At 45.3% G+C, this 19,111-nt stretch overlaps 1 protein-coding gene across 2 annotated transcripts in view; it reads right to left on the reverse strand.

Annotated features, from left to right (window-relative positions):
• Positions 1–1,846: 1,846 nt before the first annotated feature.
• Cep112 (centrosomal protein 112) overlaps positions 1,847–19,111 on the reverse strand; it is a 396,051-nt gene continuing 378,786 nt past the window's right edge. For both annotated transcript variants that reach the window (XM_041635859.1, XM_041635858.1), the window contains exons 25-27: positions 6,132–6,233; positions 2,785–2,849; positions 1,847–1,993 (exon numbers count right to left, since the gene is read on the reverse strand). In XM_041635859.1, coding sequence (XP_041491793.1) covers positions 1,990–1,993; positions 2,785–2,849; positions 6,132–6,233 — 171 coding nt within the window. In that variant the 3' untranslated portion in view covers positions 1,847–1,989. The remainder of the gene's footprint in view (positions 1,994–2,784; positions 2,850–6,131; positions 6,234–19,111) is intronic.

The following is a 19,111-nucleotide window of genomic DNA, read 5'->3' on the forward strand; positions in this document are numbered from 1 at the left end:
TGCAACCCTAGATGATTTTATAATAAGGCACAGTGTTGATAATTTATTTCCTGAGCACTGGCGTTTTGTTCCAGTAGTCACTTATATACTCAGCCCTCAACTCAGCGAGGAATTTCAAACATGCCAAAAGCAATTTCCCTCTCTCTTCCTTTATCAGAGAACCTTCACAAAAACTTGAGTGTCCGCTACCCCTTCCTATCACATCCAATCAAACAGACCCAAAGTTTTACTCGATTTACTCCCGGACATGCTCAGCGCACTGCAGAGGGGAAATGGGATCTGATGCATGCCAAAGGTTCATCAGTGTTGGTAATTCCATAACCCTTGAAATAAAGAAAAGAAAGAATAGCAGGCAAGTTTCCAAAGCACCCACTGATACTTCCTCATGGAAAACAAATATCCCTGGGTGGGAGTTCCAATTCCAGCAACAAAACAACTCATTAAATATTTTCAGTGCAGGCCGATGATAACCTTGAAATCCTCTGACCTCAACCTGCTTTTCATGGTCCTCGCAGAAGCACATACCAGCCACACAGCCTTCTTTGTTTGAGTGCTAAGTCACCACGTGAGTGTCAACTGTCGTCATTGGTTAGGTGGCTTTAATAGCAGCTGCTATGATTTTGTGTTTTACCAAATGTTCTCGATCATTCACAGAACACAAATTTATACTTCTGGAGGAGGGGTTAGGGGAGGAGGACACTTGGGAGGCACCAGGAAGATGGTGACTCCCCAAAGATTCCTTTGTGCAAGATGCCAGCCTCCTACGGATGGCCACCACACAGACTGACCTGCCCTGGCTTTGGAGATGGTTGTAAAACCCAATTTTTCTTATCTACCCCGTGTCTCAGACAAAGTACAAGTAAGGGATAACTAATTCTTGGACAGCAAGTGACAGGCAACTTTGAGCATGGGAGAGAGAAAAGAATTTTGAATAAGTGTAAATACACGATCTCTCCTTTCCTCTCACAGTAAACCAGATGATTACAGGCCCTGCCCCTCCCACTCACTACATTTTTAGAGGTCTCAAAAGGCCCGTGGCTCAGCCCAGGACCACTCAAATGAAACTGGAGCATCTTTGCAACTGCAGCTCCAGCTGACCAATCAGCACAGAGCTGGTGTGGGAAAAGCAATCCAGGCTTAACCACCATTCAAAAAGAGCAAACACTGCAGACAAGACCAATGGACAGGCGCAGTTGCTTGTCAATAGGTTGTGCCCTCAAAATACAGCCAAATGCTGTCAGGCTTTCTTAAGGATCATGGACCAATGTGACAATCAAAGCAACAACCACACAGGAGACATCAAGAAAGTAACAGGAAAACCAGAGCTGCCTGCACAGTGTTCCCACCCTGCAACCCTGCAGCCCCAATAGGGCTGGAGACCCATAGGACAAGCATGACCCAGCGATTTGACTCTGGACAGCAGTTTCATGCTGAAATTATGAGTTGATCTTTGACATGATACAAGGTATTTTCCTTCAAAGCAGAAATTGAGGTAGTCAATATTTGTTGGGGGAAAATACCATGTATATGTCATACTTAGCAGAGGAGGTGTGATGAAACGTTGAAAGAAAACAGAATAGTACAACATGCCATTTTAACACATGAACATGAACCTGGGAAGAGCATCAACAGGCTAAGGTTTTGATATGATACTATAACCATGGTTCTAATCATGCCTAACTTGCAAGCTGTAAAGCATCACCAAGGTACACACAGGCAGTTATGTCTGCCCTGTGCAAGCGGTCTTCAGCATCTACTCTAATACAAACGAGGGGGCAGAAAGAAAGAAATGGTAAAAAAATAACTTAGGCAGACACAAATAAAGCCAACCCAGGGTATGGATGATGCATGTTTTTATGATCTCAATTACACTTAAGCATTAAAAAAAGTCATTGATCTCACAGTTCACAATATCCAAATCTTCAAACCTGCTGGACGAAGTCCACGGTGCAGCTCAGACAGTCTCACCCGTCATGCTCTCCCATGCAGTTACCTGCAAAGTAAAACCCATGTTAGGATCTTCAGCCTGACTAAGTCTGTCAGTGGTAAAATGTGTTACAATTCTGAAGGAGCTGGAGGTTCAAAAGGGTATTTGCTATCAAAATTTCATCACGTATGCCTATAAGCAACTGATCTTATCATCATCAGGCGCACAAAATCTTTTGAAAAGTAAATGATTCACAAGCTCATTCCTTTTATTTCGATGCCAAGTAAGCAGTCCGGCCTGTGACTGCACTTGAAAGCAAAGTTGCCTGACTGACCTGGACCATCAGCAAACAACACCTTGGTTGGTGATATCACTGGGAACCTTTAAAAAAGGGCTCCTGTATCCCACAGTCCTGCACACCAGGATACCCCATCTCTGTGAATGTTTAACACCACAAAGCCATTGACTTATTCTGGTCTGGAGAACAGTGCCAAACCCCCAGGGATAGGGACTTTGAAGATGTGAGCCATCACAGAGAATTGCATCATGCTACAGTCTTAAAGGAAGATGGTGTCTCCTTCAGTCCACAGCTGGGCCTCAAGACCACACCTTGCCTGACTGCCCAGGTGAGGTCCCTACTCGCCACACCCTGAGATCCCAAAATCTTGTTCTGATGAATCTCAGTCCTGTGATTAAAGAGGTGGGTGACTGCTCAAGACAAGCTGTTCATTAAGAATGTCTTCCTTTCCAGACTATCTTGCGTCTAGACATTTCAGTGAAGACTTGCATGTCAAGCTAAAGATTCCAGGGGTACAGAGAACAAATTAATGGGAAGGCATTTCATTCACTGCTCATACCTTCTGCCTTGGTAGGTGGTCAGCTCTTCTTGAAGGATGGATGCTCTCTTTTGCAGAAAGAGGACCTAGAAAGACATCTCGTATGAGAAAGGTAAATACGTATGTCAACCCTGCACACACAGCATGCTGGCATTTCCCTTCAACTCAGATAATTCTCTGGATAAAACTCAGAGGAAGTGAATATTAATAATGCATTTTCCTACATCTGGTCACACCCTGTCCCTACCAAAAATCCATCAGAGGTCACAGAACCAACCATAACTAGCCCGGGGGCCATCTTGATCTGGTGCCATTCTATCTTGGTGGCTCCCTCTGTCCTCATGCCCTTCCCACACTGCCACCTTACACCATGCTGTTCTCTCTGTCGCCCTTTGGCTAGGCTCTCACTTTGGAGCACTTGCCACCTAGCCCTGTCCCGAGGCAGCAGTCCCTCCCCTGCATCCTGGGTTCTATGCCTTCTCACACTGCCTTGTGGTTATGCTTTCACATCTGTTCCCAAACCGAGGGCTTTCTGCAGAGGGGTGCCTCTGTCTGTCTCCCAGTCCCTGGCTTCGTTTACAGGGCCGGGCATGTAGCTGGTATGCACAAGCTGTTCAATGAGCGAGAGAGCAAGTGAAAAGAAAATTACTGCTTTCTGGAAACCTCAAATCCATTCTGGGGATTCCCTGAGGTTAGAGACAGGCTTTTGGAGTGGGAAGAGCTGGGCTTTTCCTGGAGTTGGGCCAACTTGAGCTCCATCCCTGGCTTGGCCTCTAAAGGCTCTCGGAAGGTTATCCAGCTCTTGCTGTGTCATCTGTGAAATGGAGTTCATGAAGCTGCTTCCCAGGGCCATACGTGTGGTGAGATACACCTCATAGTAAATGCCCAGAATGGACTTCACAGCAGGTACCACCATGGAGTGGAGGGCTTGGGATTAGGAGAAGCTGTTGCCTAGCATGACTTCTCCAGTGAGGTCTTTATAGTACATTCGACTTCTTGGAAATATAAATGTCTACGGGATCAATGACACCTAAATATCAGGCATCGATTAAGGACACCTTATCCAACCACATAAAACACAGTTTGGGGACAGTTTAAACTATGGTTTAATGTAATCAAGAGTCAGCGGCATTTGATCTGCTCAGAACTGTTTACTCTTGCTTCTTTGGTCTGAGTTGAAACCATGGCAACGGCTGGTTCTGAGGCATAGTTATGCAAGAGTACAGCTGGCAGAACCAAACTGCCTGAGAGAGAGAAAGCACAGGCTGCCCAAATGGGTGTGCATCACAGCGGTCCCTGGGTTACTTATTTGAAACAGTGGCCGCGCTTCATTTTATCTGATTGCTCAGATGACCCACAGGACAATTGATAATTCTGACAGATGCAGGAGCGTACTGCTTTAGCTTTCCTCCCCCACCCTGCATTGCGATCGATTGGAATTCCAACAATTTTCAAAAACACAGGCACCTGTGCCTTCCAGCTGAATCTGCACACTCTAAAGCCTCCGACTCCTCCACGCAGCTGCCAACTCCGAGGCCCTCATGCAGCTGGCAGCACGCTCTCTCTGGATCAACATCCAGTTCCAGGAGGTTGAAGTGGCTTTTGTCACAGTGAGATGATATGAACGATAACAGAAGCCACGCAGGTGGGTATTGGGTTTCTCGCCCCGCCCCTGTGCCTCCACAATAAGAATCTCTTCTGAGGGCATCAGACCCTTGTAGCTGACCCCATGGCCACTCCTCCGAGAAGCTGATGGGTAACCCACACCTCTGAGTGCTTTTGCATAAAAAAAAAAATCTGCGTGCCCTTCACGCTGTGCTCTCTTCTCCAGCCATTTGTCATCATATGCAGAGGCCAGCACAGAGAACCTATTAGAAGCCGCCAAGGGCAGCAGGGGACAGCAGGAAGAGGACTGATGGAAACGACCCTTCACTTCGGCCTTCTTGGTGAGGGAAACAGGAAAGCATCAGCTAATATCTGCTTCAGGTTGGCATGATGGCTCAAGACCTAGAAGCTGAGGCAGGGTTCTCAGGAGTTGGAGGCCAGTCTGCATTTCCTAGCAAGTTCTAGGTCAGTCTGACCCAAGCGAACGTCACAATCCTTTTTTCCTCCCCACCACTGTGTAGCCCTGGCTGGCCAGGAATTTGCTATATAAACCAAGCTGGCTTTGAACTCACAGAGATTCACTTGCTTCTGCCTTCCAAGTGCTGGGATTAAATGTGTATACATCACCATGTTTGGTGTCACACAGTCATTTTACATAAATAAACACATCATGTTGAGATTGTCAAACTACATTGGTTATTTTATTATTTAACGAGCACCTGCTATGTGCCAGGTACAGTTCTTAGCATTCAGTTTCCCGATGTGTTGGAAATAAGACTATGTAGACTCCTCAGGTGGGAGTTCAAAACTCATAGGTAGTCAGGTGTGGTGGCGCTCACCTTTAATCCCAGAGGTAGAGACAGGCAGATATCTGTGAGTTCAAGGCCAGCCTGGTCTACTCAGTGAGCTCCAGGACAGTCAGAACTAAGTAGAGACATTTTCTAAAACAACAACAACAAAAAACAAAACCACCCCCAAACAACAAACAAATACCCCAAAACACATAAAAACCTCATAGGCTGACAATGAATGAAACACTCAATACATGATGGTACACAAATTTAATCCTAATCCTGAAGAGGCAGGGGTGGGCAGATCTCCGTGAGTTCCAGGCTAGCCTGGTCTGCAGAATGAGTTCCAGGACAGCTAGTGCCACAGGGTAAAACACCATCTCAATCCCCTCTTCCCCCAAAAACCCTTAAAACAGCATTTACTACAAAAGTCTGTTTGTTTTGAGAGAGGATTTTGCTATATAGTTCAGGCTGGCCCTGAATTCATGATCCTCCTGCCTCAGTTTCTCAAGTATTCATCTCTCACCTTACATTTTAGGAACCACATACTTCAATAAGAAACATCAAACCTAATTGCTTGCATATCAACACTATTTTGCCTTGGACTTAAAAAAAATATATATCTTTGAAAACCACATAAAACATACCATAAAAAATGCTTCTAAACTAAAGATGCTTCGTTCCTCCGTATTTTAGCACAGCGGGGAAGCAGCAGGGTATTGCAGAAAGGCACTTGAGACCCTGAGCCAGGAGGGAACGGTGAAACTGCACTGGACTGTGAAAGAATCAAAGTTGCCGTGGCTGACCCAGGTTCAGGGGACTAACCCAGTTCAGGCTGGTGATGAGCAAGTGTGGGGCTCACAGTGACTTCTGGAGCGAGGAAGAATCAGGCTAGATGCCAGCTTCTTTTCAGAAGGCATGTCCACCTATGCCACACCTACATCTTCGAGCATGCTCAGCTCTAGGAGTTACCTGTGACTTCAGGGAGGCAATGGTGTCCTCAAGTTCTTGTCTCAGAGATGCAGGCATTAACCCTTTGAATTTTGTTTCATATTCTTGTCGTATGTATGTTATCTAAAATAAGAAAAAAAACCTTTTATACCCCAGAAATATCTGTTTTGGATATAAGTTGTCTTCAAAAACCATCTATTCACCCACAAACAGTTTTCTATATTTATTGTCAGCATATAATAAATGGCATTAAAGTGAAGAACTTGATACAGTGATAAGTTCCTCAGCCTGAACACATGGTCCTGGAGCAGATGGTCCCTGTTCACCGGGGCTGGAGAGAGGATTCAGCTTGCTGTTCTTGCTTTGGACCCAGCACAGATGTGACAACCCACAACTGCCCATAGCTCCAGTTACAGTGGATCTGATGCCCTCTTCTACCCCCTCAGGTGCCAGGCACACACATGGTGCATATACACAGCATGAGGGCAAAACACACATGAAAAAAAATAAATAAATCTTAAAGAAAATACCTGTTAACACACTTTCAGCATCTTATTAAATAAACAGCATTCTCTCACCCCTGCTTATGGGGAAGACCACTGTGCCAACTCTGAGGCCCTTTCTGCACCAAGATGCAGATTATGACAAGGACAGACTGTGGTTGGGGACAATCATAGCAAGCCTCTGGTTTGACTGACACTCTTGCAGTAGGATTCACATGGTGACCAAGACACTAATGCTGGAGGATCTGCACAGCTGCGTCCCCAAGCCTCCAACACAGGTGGACAGTGGTGTGCGCTATCCCTGGGCATTTTGGTGGCTATACTACTTCTAAGATCTTAACGGGTAGGCAAAGGTAGTGGAGATGACACCTTTGGAAAATTTGCAGGAATGTTACATCAATCTGTGTGTACAAAAAGCAGTGGCTTTCTTCAGCTACGTTCCTTGTAATGTAAGATGCAACAGAATACTTTAAATATTGACTATTTGTATTACATGTAAATTATCTGAATTGCAGTGTTTTATATATACAGTTCATCAAACAGCTGGAGACAAAGAAATATATTAGGGAAATGTAGACAACTGAGTTTAGTTAGCTAGGGCAGGCCTGTAGATTTGCTGGGATTAATTTAAAGTCACTGCCTTGTAAATCCTAATTCTTCTTCCATTAAACTGAATTAAGGAAGAAACGTGTTATAGTGATTAATTTCATTACTTACTAACAACCCACGACAACTATCCCCTGGAATTACAGATGGCTGTGAGCTGCCATGTGGGTGCTGGGAACTAACTGAGCTCTTCTGAAGAACAGTCAGTGCTCTAACCACTGAGCAATCTCTATAGGACCATATTTGGTTCTCAATCATTCTCTTCCTTTCCCATTGCTTTAAAATGTTAACATACTAAAGATTTAATTATAAGACAAAATCTATATAAATGCACTGTATTTCTTTTTTTTCCTTTTTTTTTAAATTTTTTGAGATAGGGTTTCTCCGTAGCTTTTGGTTCCTGTCCTGGAACTAGCTCTTGTAGACCAGGCTGGCCTCAAACTCACAGAGATCCGCCTGCCTCTGCCTCCCGAGTGCTGGGATTAAAGGCGTGCGCCACCACTGCCCGGCTGCACTGTATTTCTTAATCTAAAACAAGAGATTTATAAATTCCCCCAAATAAATGCAGCCCACTCAGTGAAGTGTGCATCTGTGTATCAGTGAGTGTATGTCACAGGCGAAGGAACCATTCAGTGAAGTGTGTATCTGTGTATCAGTGAGTGTATGTCACAGGCGAAGGAGCCCTTACTGCTGTTTCTCTGGCCTGTATGATTATTTTTTCTTTCTTTCTCCTTTTACAAAAGACTATTAATTTCTATGTGTGCAAGTGTTTGCCTGCATGTATGTCTGTGCCCCATGTGCATTCAGTGCCTAAGGAGGCAGAAGAGGACATCAGATCATCTGGAACTGGAGTTATAGATTGTTGTGAGCCAACATATGGGTCCTGGGACTAAAACCTGGGTCCACTGGAAGAGCAGTCAAGTGCTCTTCCCCACCCCCACATGTAGTTGAGGAAAACAGAGCATCCTAACATCTTAGGGAAGGGATGATGAAGGCTCACCAAGACTGGTTTGGGTAAGGGATATATGGGGCCATCACTCCATCTCTTGCATAGGAATTGAGGCAGTCATCTGACATAGAACAGAACCTGTTTCCTGTTGCCACTCCCTTAGCTGTTCAATTGAAAATTGGTAACGAAGGACAAAGTAAACTAAGCCAATGTCACCATTATGTAGTCTAATCTTTTGAACTTGCTCTCTGATAATCGGGTACAGCAAAGGAGCACCCTAGAGAGCTGTTCCTGGTTTAGTCAGCCACCACCGGACCACTAGGATAATGCCCTCGAAAGAATAAGCACCATTGGTCAGTCACTGTCTGGAAGTTTCTCGTTGTCTTGCTCAGAGAGTGCAGGTAGACAGTGCCTTCTGTACCCTTTCCCCTGACAGGGTAGTGGCCTTTTCACCACGTTTTCATACAACCTCTCATCTTGCACACTGCCCTTCCAGCTGTTGTGTTTTCTTCTGTTTGTTTGCAACTTTTCTCTTCTAGTAAGCTAAGCTGTGGATGAGACGCCTCCACCTCTGACCCAGGAAGTGTGTTCTAGTTCATTTCTGTTGCTGTGATAAGATGTCTGAATTCAGAAACAAACTAAAACCAAACCATCCTCTTCAAACAAACCTAAGAACTTAGGGCAGAAAGGGTTTATCTGAGCTCACAATTCCAGGATATAGTTCACTAAGGGAAGTCAAGGTGGCAGGGACTTAAAAGACAAATAGCTAGTTACAACACATCCATAGTCAAGGGCAGAGAAAAGAGCACAGCCATGCTGTCTTACTTGCTGGTGCTCTGCTCACTTTCTCCACTGTTTAATAACCCATGTTTAGGGAATGTGTCACCCACAGTGGACTGTTTCTTTCCAGTTAACTTAAGACAGTCCTCCAGAGGCATGCCCACAAGCCAACTGATCTAGGCAGTCCTCCATTGAGTGTCTGTTGGCAGGTGGTTCTAAATTGTGTTAAGTTTAGAATTAAAGCAAAACACCACAATGCATTTGATATGAAAAAGGAGGGGAGATAACTTTCACGTAAAGACTAAGCTTGAGACATTAACTCTTCTTCCTTTTGCCTCCTGACATTCTTTCAGTGGTGATTATGGGATAAACTAGCCTTACAGCAGATCAAGAAGCAAAAGGATAGAACTGGTCTAATCGGAGGGCTGGGGTATACACTTCTTTGATGAAAGAGTAAAACTGGTGCATATAGCTTTACTATAAAGTATTAGTATTTAATTATATAGTGTGGGTTAGTGGAATGGCTCAGTGTGTAAGGGGCAAAGGTGTTTGCCACCAAGTCTGAGGACCTGAATCGATCCCTATGACCTCATACAGCAGAGAGAGCAGACTTCTGGCAAATTGTCCTCCAATCTCCACACATGTGTTGTGGTGTGCCCTGCCTTGCTCCCATAAATAAAAATTTTAAAATGATTAAAATTATTAGTATATAGTATCCTATTATGCCAATGAATAAATTTACTAAACACCAAAGCATTTGATGGCTGTGTTGGCTTAAGAACTCTGGAAGGGAATTTCCAGGGCTGTCAGCCTCATTTCCATCTTCCCCTCCACACCCACCAGTTTCAGAAAGCACCACGTATAATCGTCTGTTCTTCCACATTCCTCAGCCACATCTCATCTAATAAGAGTCTCGGTCCACTGTGATTATTCATCTTTCTACTTCCTTTCATCTGATTTTCTATCACAGTCCCACTGGGAACTAGAGCATCATAACAAACAATGGTATTTTGTAACCAAGAAAGCTCCCCTGGAAGCCAAGTAGAAGTGGGGTGTATATATGGTTAACACCTGACCCCACTTGACAGCCTGGTCCTCCCACAAGGGCATGACACCACCAAGAACTTGTTTTTAGAAAGCCCTGTGAAGACAGAGAATATCCCCACCTAGAGGTTCCTGTCACACTGAAGCTCAGCAGAGAGGAAGGGGCGAGACGGGAATTCCGTTGACAGTTTCTCTTCATCTCTGTCACCACTGGTACCATCTTAGTCTGGAAGGCATTTATTTTACACTGCAGTAGTTGGGTTTGTTTTTCAAACAGAGTCAAGATTCAGATCCTCTCTGATGTCAAGAAGGCCTTGTGCCCGTGGCCACATCCGCCTCTCACTGGTACCTAGCTCCTGAGCACCGGCTGTGCTTGTGTTCTTTCAGCGTATCAAGGGCCCTGTGTGCTTCCCCAACACAGGCCTTAGGATTCTTCTCCCCTTCTCTTTTCATAAACTAATTGCTATTTTTTATCTTTGATTTTTAATTTTTTTAAAAAAAGACCAATTAGCATAAGTGTCAGTTTGCAAGCAGGTGCCACGGCACACACGCGGAGTTCAGAGGACGACGCTCAGGAGTTCTTTCTTTCCATCCTTGTTGAGGCAGTCCATATTGTTGGTGTTGCTGCTGTGCTGTGCACCCCAAGCTGGTCTATGAGCTTCTGGGTGATTCTGTCCCTGTCTCCTATCTCAAGAAGGAGTGCTGAGATTACAGAGGTACACCACTGAATTAGGCTTTTATTTTGAAACACGAGTAGCGGGGACCGAACTCACGTCATCAGGCTTGTGTTGCCAGCACTTGTGTTTACCCACCGAGCCATCTCTGCTGCTCTAGAGCCATTCTCACCTGGTGGGATTGACACGGCACCCATCTACACCTCTGGATCCTGAGGTTCCCATTCTAGGCTGATGACAGGGAAGCTTGTCATGGGGGCAGGAGGCCTAAGATAAAAGGCTGTATGACCCAGTGCCTGCGAGGGTCCCCTGGTGATATCCATGCATGTCTTTACTGTGTGCACAACAGTGAACTTGGTCTCTTCCTGTTCTTAGAACATGGCCCTTACCCTGACTTAATTAGCTCCCAAAGGTCCCATATACAAATTCACTGGGGACTGAGGGCTCATCACATGATCAGGGGTGTGTAAGCAGGCACTCAGTCCACACAGACAGACAGACAGTCTCCAGTCTCTGCCTACAACTTGGGTCTATAAGTGGGAAGCCATTATACTGCATCTAGTTCTTGAATTTAAGGGAAGAATGTCAGCTTAAAATTTGATCCCTGGATTTCTACCAACTAGAAACATAGGGGAGGCTAAGGGAGATTTAACTGATGCTTCTAGTCACTGTGGGCTGATTTACTCAAAATGTGTCCTTCTAATACCTGGCTTATTGGAAGCCTGTAAAGCAAATGGAGTGTGACTGGTGTGTGGCTCACAGTGAGCAGAAGGGAGAGAGGAGAAGAGGAGGGGAGTTGGGCTCATGGTATATACTGTTCTTTTATAGAGAGGGGCACGGGTGAGCACTGTGGCGGGTGGGGGCACGGGTGAGCACTGTGGCGGGTGGGCTTCTCAAGCGTTTTAAGGGCAGGTTAGAGGACATCGGCAGGAGCAGGACACAGGAAGGGAGGTTAGCTCTCTACTACCAGGGATAATATAAACAGAAATGCAGAGGGCTTTTGCCTTTGCATAGCAAAAAAGTTTCTGCATTGGCCCTTTAGAGGAGTGAGAATTTAGAACTTACATGCCTGACTTTCTGGTTTGAAGAATAAAAATGAAAGAAACAGTGGTAAAAGATGATGCAAAAAAAAAAAAATCTGCAGAGCAGCTGAGAAAATGCACTGCCTTCTAAGAAATGTCATCATTATCGGGGTTAAGGTGTTTCGTGTTGCCACAGCAACTGCCAAGGAAGACCCATGTTAGGAAGGGTGCTCTCTCTGCAGCACAGCTTGTATGGTTGGAGTCTCAAAAATAAAGTGAAAATGTAAAGTAGCCATAATTTTCTAAACATCCTTTAAATATTCATTCCCTGCTCTTCCTTCAGCATAGTCTCTCTTAGTTCTTTGTCCAAAGGCTGTCTCCCAAACTAAGAGTGTAGCTTGTTGAAGTCCTCCTTTGCCTGTGTAGATGGGCCAGTTTCCAGCAGGAGAGACGGAAGTGGTTCTGGGTGGGCCACCCCCCACCCCAAGCTACCCCCCCACCCCAGGCAAGTGGGTGGTAGAGGAGCTAAGAAGTTGCCAACCTCTATTGTTTCAAAGGTGGCATGGATGAGTTTTGGGAAATGGTGACTTTTTCAGTGTTCTTGTCTTGTGGAAAGAATGATGGCTTCAAAGTAACAAAACCATTTGGTCCCAGTGCTTTGATTCCTGTTGGATGCTCTAAGCCCAGCTCTCGGGATCAAGTGATTCCCCGTCCTTAAGCAGAATGGAGAGGTGTGCTAAGATTACTCAGAATGCTAACACACTTGGAAGAATGGGCAAGCGGCAAGGTACTCTAAGAGAAAATGACAAGGGACTGCTCAAGTCTGCTCATGAACCAAAGACTCAAACACATAATAAACACGGAGGTTGTAACGGGAATACAGCACATGAATACTAAAATCTGGGCATTTGCATACAAGCCGTACACGTCTTGATGGAGACAGAAAGGCTTAGCAGCGTCACTAGAGCCTGTATGTAGGTGTGGCATCAGGACGGGCTTTCAGCACCCCCGATGGATGGTATGATTACTATGTCACCCCACACTTGTCATCAGCCCTCTGGTAACTGGAATTCATCTTTCCTCCTCTCCATCACACCCAAGGCTGGGGCAAAGAATGTGACAGGACCTAACTTAATCATGATGTCGCCAATGGCTGATTAAGGCCTGGGCACATGATCTGAGTCTGGGCACCCAAGCTCATGAGTATCACAAGACCTCTGCTCTCTGATCTCATCCCCCGACCTTTCCCTAGGGGATGTCGTTAATGTTCCTGCTGTCCTGCTGCAGTGGAAACACAGACAGACAATAAAGCCACTCCAGGGGAAGAAGGGCTGGGAACCAGAGAGAAACTGGACCCTTAGCAGGCTATTCCCAAAGTCAGGCTTCTCTGAGATTTTCTAGTTTTTGTCAGCTGTGATCATAACAGGCTAGATAAAACAATGCAGAACAAGCAAAGTATTAACTTGCATTCATGTGTGTTGCATCCATTAGACCAAAGGCCTGTGACCGTCAGGCTGCTAGTTCACCAGCGTGGTAGTGCAGGCCTTTAATTCCAGCCCAGAGAGACTGAGACAGGATCACCAAGACTTCTAGGCCAGCCTGGCCTATATAGAGAACCTGTCTTAACAAATGTATAAAAATCAAAACCTCAAACAAAGCCCTCCAAATTGAAACAAACAAAACAACAACAGAACCTTTAGTCTCAGACCAAGCTGGCCACCTGCCAGTTTTGTAAACAAAGTTTTCCTGGGACACAGGCTATTTCTGAGGGACCATGGCAGAATTTAATAGTCACGACAGGTCCCCTACGGCTCCTAAGCCCTAAAATATTCTCAGCTTGGCTCTTTATACAAAGTTGGCTACTCCCCGAACTGTATGAGCTGTCAGTGACACAGGGTAGAGGCTGTGTTAATTTTGCTGATGGCTGAAGCCCCAAGGCTTAGCATGGTGCCTGGCATATGGTGGAAACTCAGTACATATTTGCTGCTCAATGAATCCAAACCTCAGTTCCCACAACTGCTGGTGTTAAGTCGGTCTTTATCTTAAAATGACAGGATCCTCAGAAAGTCTAGAGTAAATTAATCACAAAAGCTTTCCCTAAATACAAAGAGCAGATTCTTTCATCACGGAATTGCAGCTCTTAATCAGCACAGTGGCTATTAATAAGTAGGCCAGCTTCAAAGCTGAGAAAGTTGGAGGCAAACACCCAGGCCTACAGAGCTGCTGAGATCAAAAGGGATCTTGGAGATTCACGGCAAGGCGGGCCTTAGCTTTGCCCTTACTGCTTCCTTCCACAGGGCCTTCCCTCACCACTGTCAGATCTTCCACACTGGTGCAGGGGAAATGGCCCAGGCCTCTTGCTTTGTGACAAAGTGCCAGAGCTTTTCTGCCTAGAACGCTCCCTCCTGTTCTCATTTCTCAAGCTTCTCTTCCTAATAATATCACTCTCAATGTTTTTCCTTTGCTTAGGTTGACACATACTATGAGCACTCTTTCCTCCCTCCGAGGAAGGCAGGCTGGGGGGGGGGGTCTTAAGGGCCCCGGCTCTGCAAGGGAACAAGAAAGGATGACACATGGAGTCTGGGGGGAGGTAGACACTGGAGGACTTGTGCACCTGGGGAGGTGAATCTATGTGAGTTAGAGGGCAGTGATCTCTCTGTTTTATAAGCTCACAAAGGGCTTGGGAACAATAAACATTGGAGGAGGGACAGGGTGACTTTTACGTCTGTTTTCAGGGTCTGAACTTCTTAGAGAGTGCTAGTCCTATTTGGTGGAGACTAGACTCCTATAAAGGCAGCTTCTGTACCTAAGCCCCAAAGCAAATAAGGGGTAGAGGGGGGAAGGCTCCCCAACTTCATAACTGATTTTTATAAAGGACCCCAAAAGACTTGTGGGCTGGAGCTCGCATTCAGTGTGAAATCCTATTGATTCTTGGACACGGAGCACTTGGCTTACAGTAAAAGTGCAAGAGAGTCAGTGGCTGAGCAGAATTACGATATGATATGAATACATATGTGGGACCTTGGAATTGTGATGGGCAGTTAAGGTCATGGCAACAGGGCTAGATTTAATAAAGCAGCAAAAGCTCTGCAAGTGAATGAACTTCACATTGGCGGATATGATACATGCCAGATGCCATATGAAGTGAAGGAACTTCACATTGGCGGATATGATACATGCCAGATGCCATATGAAGCACCTGAAATACATTCTTTCACACATTGTAAAAAAAAAGCCAAAAACCATTTTTAAATCTTTGCATAAAATCTGAAAGATAAGATGTTATCCCAGCCAACAAGGAAATAGTTCATAGTGGGGGACCAGCTGTGAGAAGCAGGAAGGAAACTGGATGTCCAACCTCACACTGTCCTTTCTCCAGCTGGGAAAGGGAAGAAAAGGGAGGATACAGCTAGAAACAAGGTGAAGACATCTCACAGCAGGGCTAGCCTGAGGTTCCAGGGACAGCTACTACAGTGACAGAAGAAGGGGAGGGACTCCCCTGAGATGTCACCTCTGAGGTCACAGACTAGAAGTCGACAGCTGGCTTTGAGGACAGAAGCATGAGGAGAGTGACCAGGGAGTTTACACCTCAGTCAGTGCCTACTGTGTACCTACTATGGGGACAGGATGATGGGTAGATGGAGTTGGCCTGGAAGTAGGCAGAGGAAATGATATATTTGGGGTTGCCTGATCTTCCTGTAATGTGCCAGAGAGATGTTTGTGAGCAGAGGTCATGGGGAAGGCCAGAAGGGAAGACCTAATAATTACAAGCTAGAAGAGGAAATTGATGCTTTAAGTATGGAGAGCTCTCTGAATGGGGAAGGACAAGACAAGACTCCACAGAGACTTCCACACTGGGAATGAAGAAGAAAGTGGGATCAAAGAGAGATCAGGAATGGCTAGAGAAGGGAGATGGTCTATGTGTCTAGAGTGAGGTGCATAGATTCGGGTCTCATAAAAGACAGAAGAAGGCAGGTGGAAAGACCAGAGGGAAGAAGCAAAGTAACGCAAAACAAAAAAGAACCCCCCCCCCCAAACAAACAAACCCAAACCCCAGGTGACTGCCTATCAGCCCTGAACTTCATCAGCACAGAAGCAGAGTGGCTCCCGGAAGAGCTTGGTGAGCAATGATGCTAGAAATAAAGGGAGTCCGAGATGGATCCGTTCTGATAACTGGAGTATTTCCTGTCGCGAAGCAAAACTTTCAACGAAAGGTCTAAACGCTAGCCAACTCTCCTCCAAATATCTGATTTAGTCAGAGATTCTGACCTGGTTTGAGGCATTTTTCAAAAGAGGCAAACTATGACTGCTCTTTCTTTTCTGCATATTTAAACTCTTGACAGTTATAAGTAAGTTAAACCTCTCCCTCAAAGTACCAATTATCTCCTTATGTTTGAGAAGGCATGTCTTGCCAGATATGGTATCCTATACAAAACACAAGCCAGGAATACAAAGGCAGCCATTGTCTCACTGATGCACCCAGGACTTACTTAGGCAGCTCCAATTAACGCTAATGAGGATTTTGTGCATGAATCCCCTTCCCTCCTGACTAAAGGGAACAGAGACCCCACAACCTCACAGCAGAAAACTTCAAAATACCATTGTAAACACTCGCTGACTAAATGCATGGGCTATTCACCTTTGCACAACAGAGGGAAGAGGATTTTCCTTCAATTAAAAGTTTGGGAGCACAATGTTTTCAAAAGGCTTCGTTTAGGCTTCCTGAAACAGGCACAATCACGGACTCCTAACAGGGGTACTGAAAAGCCCCAATAGATGATAACCGCTCTGGACCCAGAAGAATAAGTAGACCTTCCAGATGGATAGGGCGCAGATGAAAATGCCATTGGGGGGAAGTGTGGAGGTGACAGGGCACGCATCCTCAGGACCTTAACTAGCATGGGACGGGGGAGGTAAGAGTGGGCAGGTGGCGATGAGGTAGTGGGGACTTGGAGGCTCACACCCAGGCCTTTGGCCTTGCTCCAAGAGAATGGAGGAACTCATGATTTCTGATTGGGGATGAACACGTGCTGATCTCCAGTATAGGGACAGAAACCCTCTCTTGCATTGTCTCCTTTCTACTGATCTGTCGGATGTAGATCTGGTCACCTTGGCCTTCACACTCCAGTAAAAACACTACGATGCTTCCTTCTACCTGCAGATTCAAGACGACTTCTTTGTACACATCATCTAGGACCTGTGGTCATGACCTGAACTTACCTTTCCAGCCTCACATTCAAGCAATGATGTTTCCTACGCAAGTCTTGAGCCTTTCTCCGTACTATTCTGTGTCCTCTAGGCCTTTCCTACCTCTCAGGTAGCCAGGGAACTCTCCATGCTCAGGTCCTGTATCCTCTGCTATGATGCCTTGCTGTCTGGAGCATCTCACAGCTATCATTGTTAAAATGAAGATGGTCGGCACGCATTGTTTTGTTTTTTTTCTAAGTCCTAGGCACCAAGCTGCATTCTCATGGAGACACAGTATAGTTCACGGAATCTTCCTGACAACTCCCAAGGATGCATTGACAGCTATTTATTAAGTAAGAAACAGGCTTAGAGCAGTTACTGTTTCATCCAAAGTCAAACAGACACTTGGTACCCGAGCTGGGACTAACTAGGTCTTCTCTACCCTAAAGCCCCTGTTTTTCCTTCATTGCCACATAGTATGATAATGATTGATTTGCATACTCCTTTCTTCTACTAGAAATCTGAGTTCCCTAAGGCTAAGTTCTCTGTTTAACTGGAGATCAATGATATTTAAGAAGTAAATAAGATTAAATCATTATTTCTTTGAAGTCTGAAAGAATTCTATGGATTGTTTTTGCCAGCACAGAGGCATTTTACCTCCTATGGGCTGTAGTGCACTCAGAGCAGACTATCCCCAGCATCTGGCCCCTTGAACCACCTGGTCCAGGTGAGGTGGAATCTCTTTAAAGAGAGAGTTATGTATATTTTTGAAAATTAGATCAACTGGTAATGAATATTAACTTGACTCGGTCAACTTAGATTAGAAGTATGATTTACAGTAAGAACAGGTATTAGGAATTTACTTTGCTTTTATTTTTGAAGACAGGTTTGGTTTTCTTTGTATTGCCCTGGCTGTCCTAGAACTCACTCTGTAGACCAGGCTGGCCTCGAACTTACAGAGATCTGCCTGCCTCTGCCTTCTGAATGCTGGGATTAAAGGCCTGGGCCACCACAGCCCAGTTAGGAACTTACTTTTAAAAAGGTAAATGTGAGCTGGGAGTGGTGGTTCACGCCTGTAATCCCTGTATTGGAACCTGGGTTAGGGTGATCATGAGCTGGAGGTCATTTGGGGCTACACAGTGAGTTCCAGGCTAGCCTGTGCTACAGAGTGGAAGATGCCTCAAGAAGCCAAAAATGAACATGAAATATAATGACCAATGCATTGCTTTTGATTTAGACAAAACCGTGGAGCCTTAAGAGCTTACCAAGGGGAGGACCATTCTCAATGCCGCACAGGGAGACAGGCTTCACCGGCTAATCTCTTTTCATGATCCTGCCCACTAGTGCACCTTTAGGAACATTTCTGCATTCTCTGTATAACTGTTGCCCAGATCTTTTCAAAGCCTCAAAGGTCACATGAAGAGCAGGCAGAGTTTGCTCTTTCAGTTGAAGGCATTTCTTTAATATTAAAAATGTGGTGAAATCTAGAAACATATTTTATTTATTTATTTATTTTGGTTTTTCGAGACAGGGTTTCTCTGTGATTTTAATGATGTCTGAATTCCTGCTACAAAGTCGACAAAGCAAAAAGCTCTCGCAGATCAGCAGAGGCAAGGGCCGTGGAAGCCTCAGTGGGACAGCTTTTTTTTTTTTTTCTTGACTTCAATGGCACGAAAGATTCACTATTTAAAACGAGAGGAAGAAAAAGTTGCAGATATTGTCATTCTCCATGTTTATCAGCCAGTGGGCCAGAGTGTGCGAACCGGTGACTCTGGACTCCGGAGTGTGCGAACCGGTGACTCTGGACTCCGGAGTGTGCGAACCCGTGACTCTGGACTCCGGAGTGTGCGAACCCGTGACTCTGGCCTCCGGAGTGTGCGAACCTGTGACTCTGGACTCTGGAGTGTGCGAACCTGTGACTCTGGACTCCGGAGTGTCTCATTCGTCCTCCTCATCTCGCACATGCATTTCAAACCAATGGCAGCAGAAACTCTGAGATGTGGGGGGATAAGGGTAGCATTTTATCTGGCATTATACTAACTTTCCCCTACCTCAGTTTTGAGAAAAACTGTTTTTTTTTTCTCCTTTTCTTTTGATGAGCTGAAATCAATTTTGTTTCCTCTTAGACCGAGGAAGAATTTTAAAACTAAGACAGGTGAGCTGACGTCCCTGTACCAAAAGTTGCTTATGTGATGTTTGTCATGTCCAGTGATCCTGGAAATATGAACCGCTGTAC

The sequence above is a fragment of the Microtus oregoni genome, unplaced genomic scaffold, assembly GCF_018167655.1.
Source record: "Microtus oregoni isolate MIOR12 unplaced genomic scaffold, Mior012 000048F_ref0000485, whole genome shotgun sequence".
NCBI classification, from domain to species: Eukaryota; Metazoa; Chordata; class Mammalia; order Rodentia; family Cricetidae; genus Microtus; species Microtus oregoni.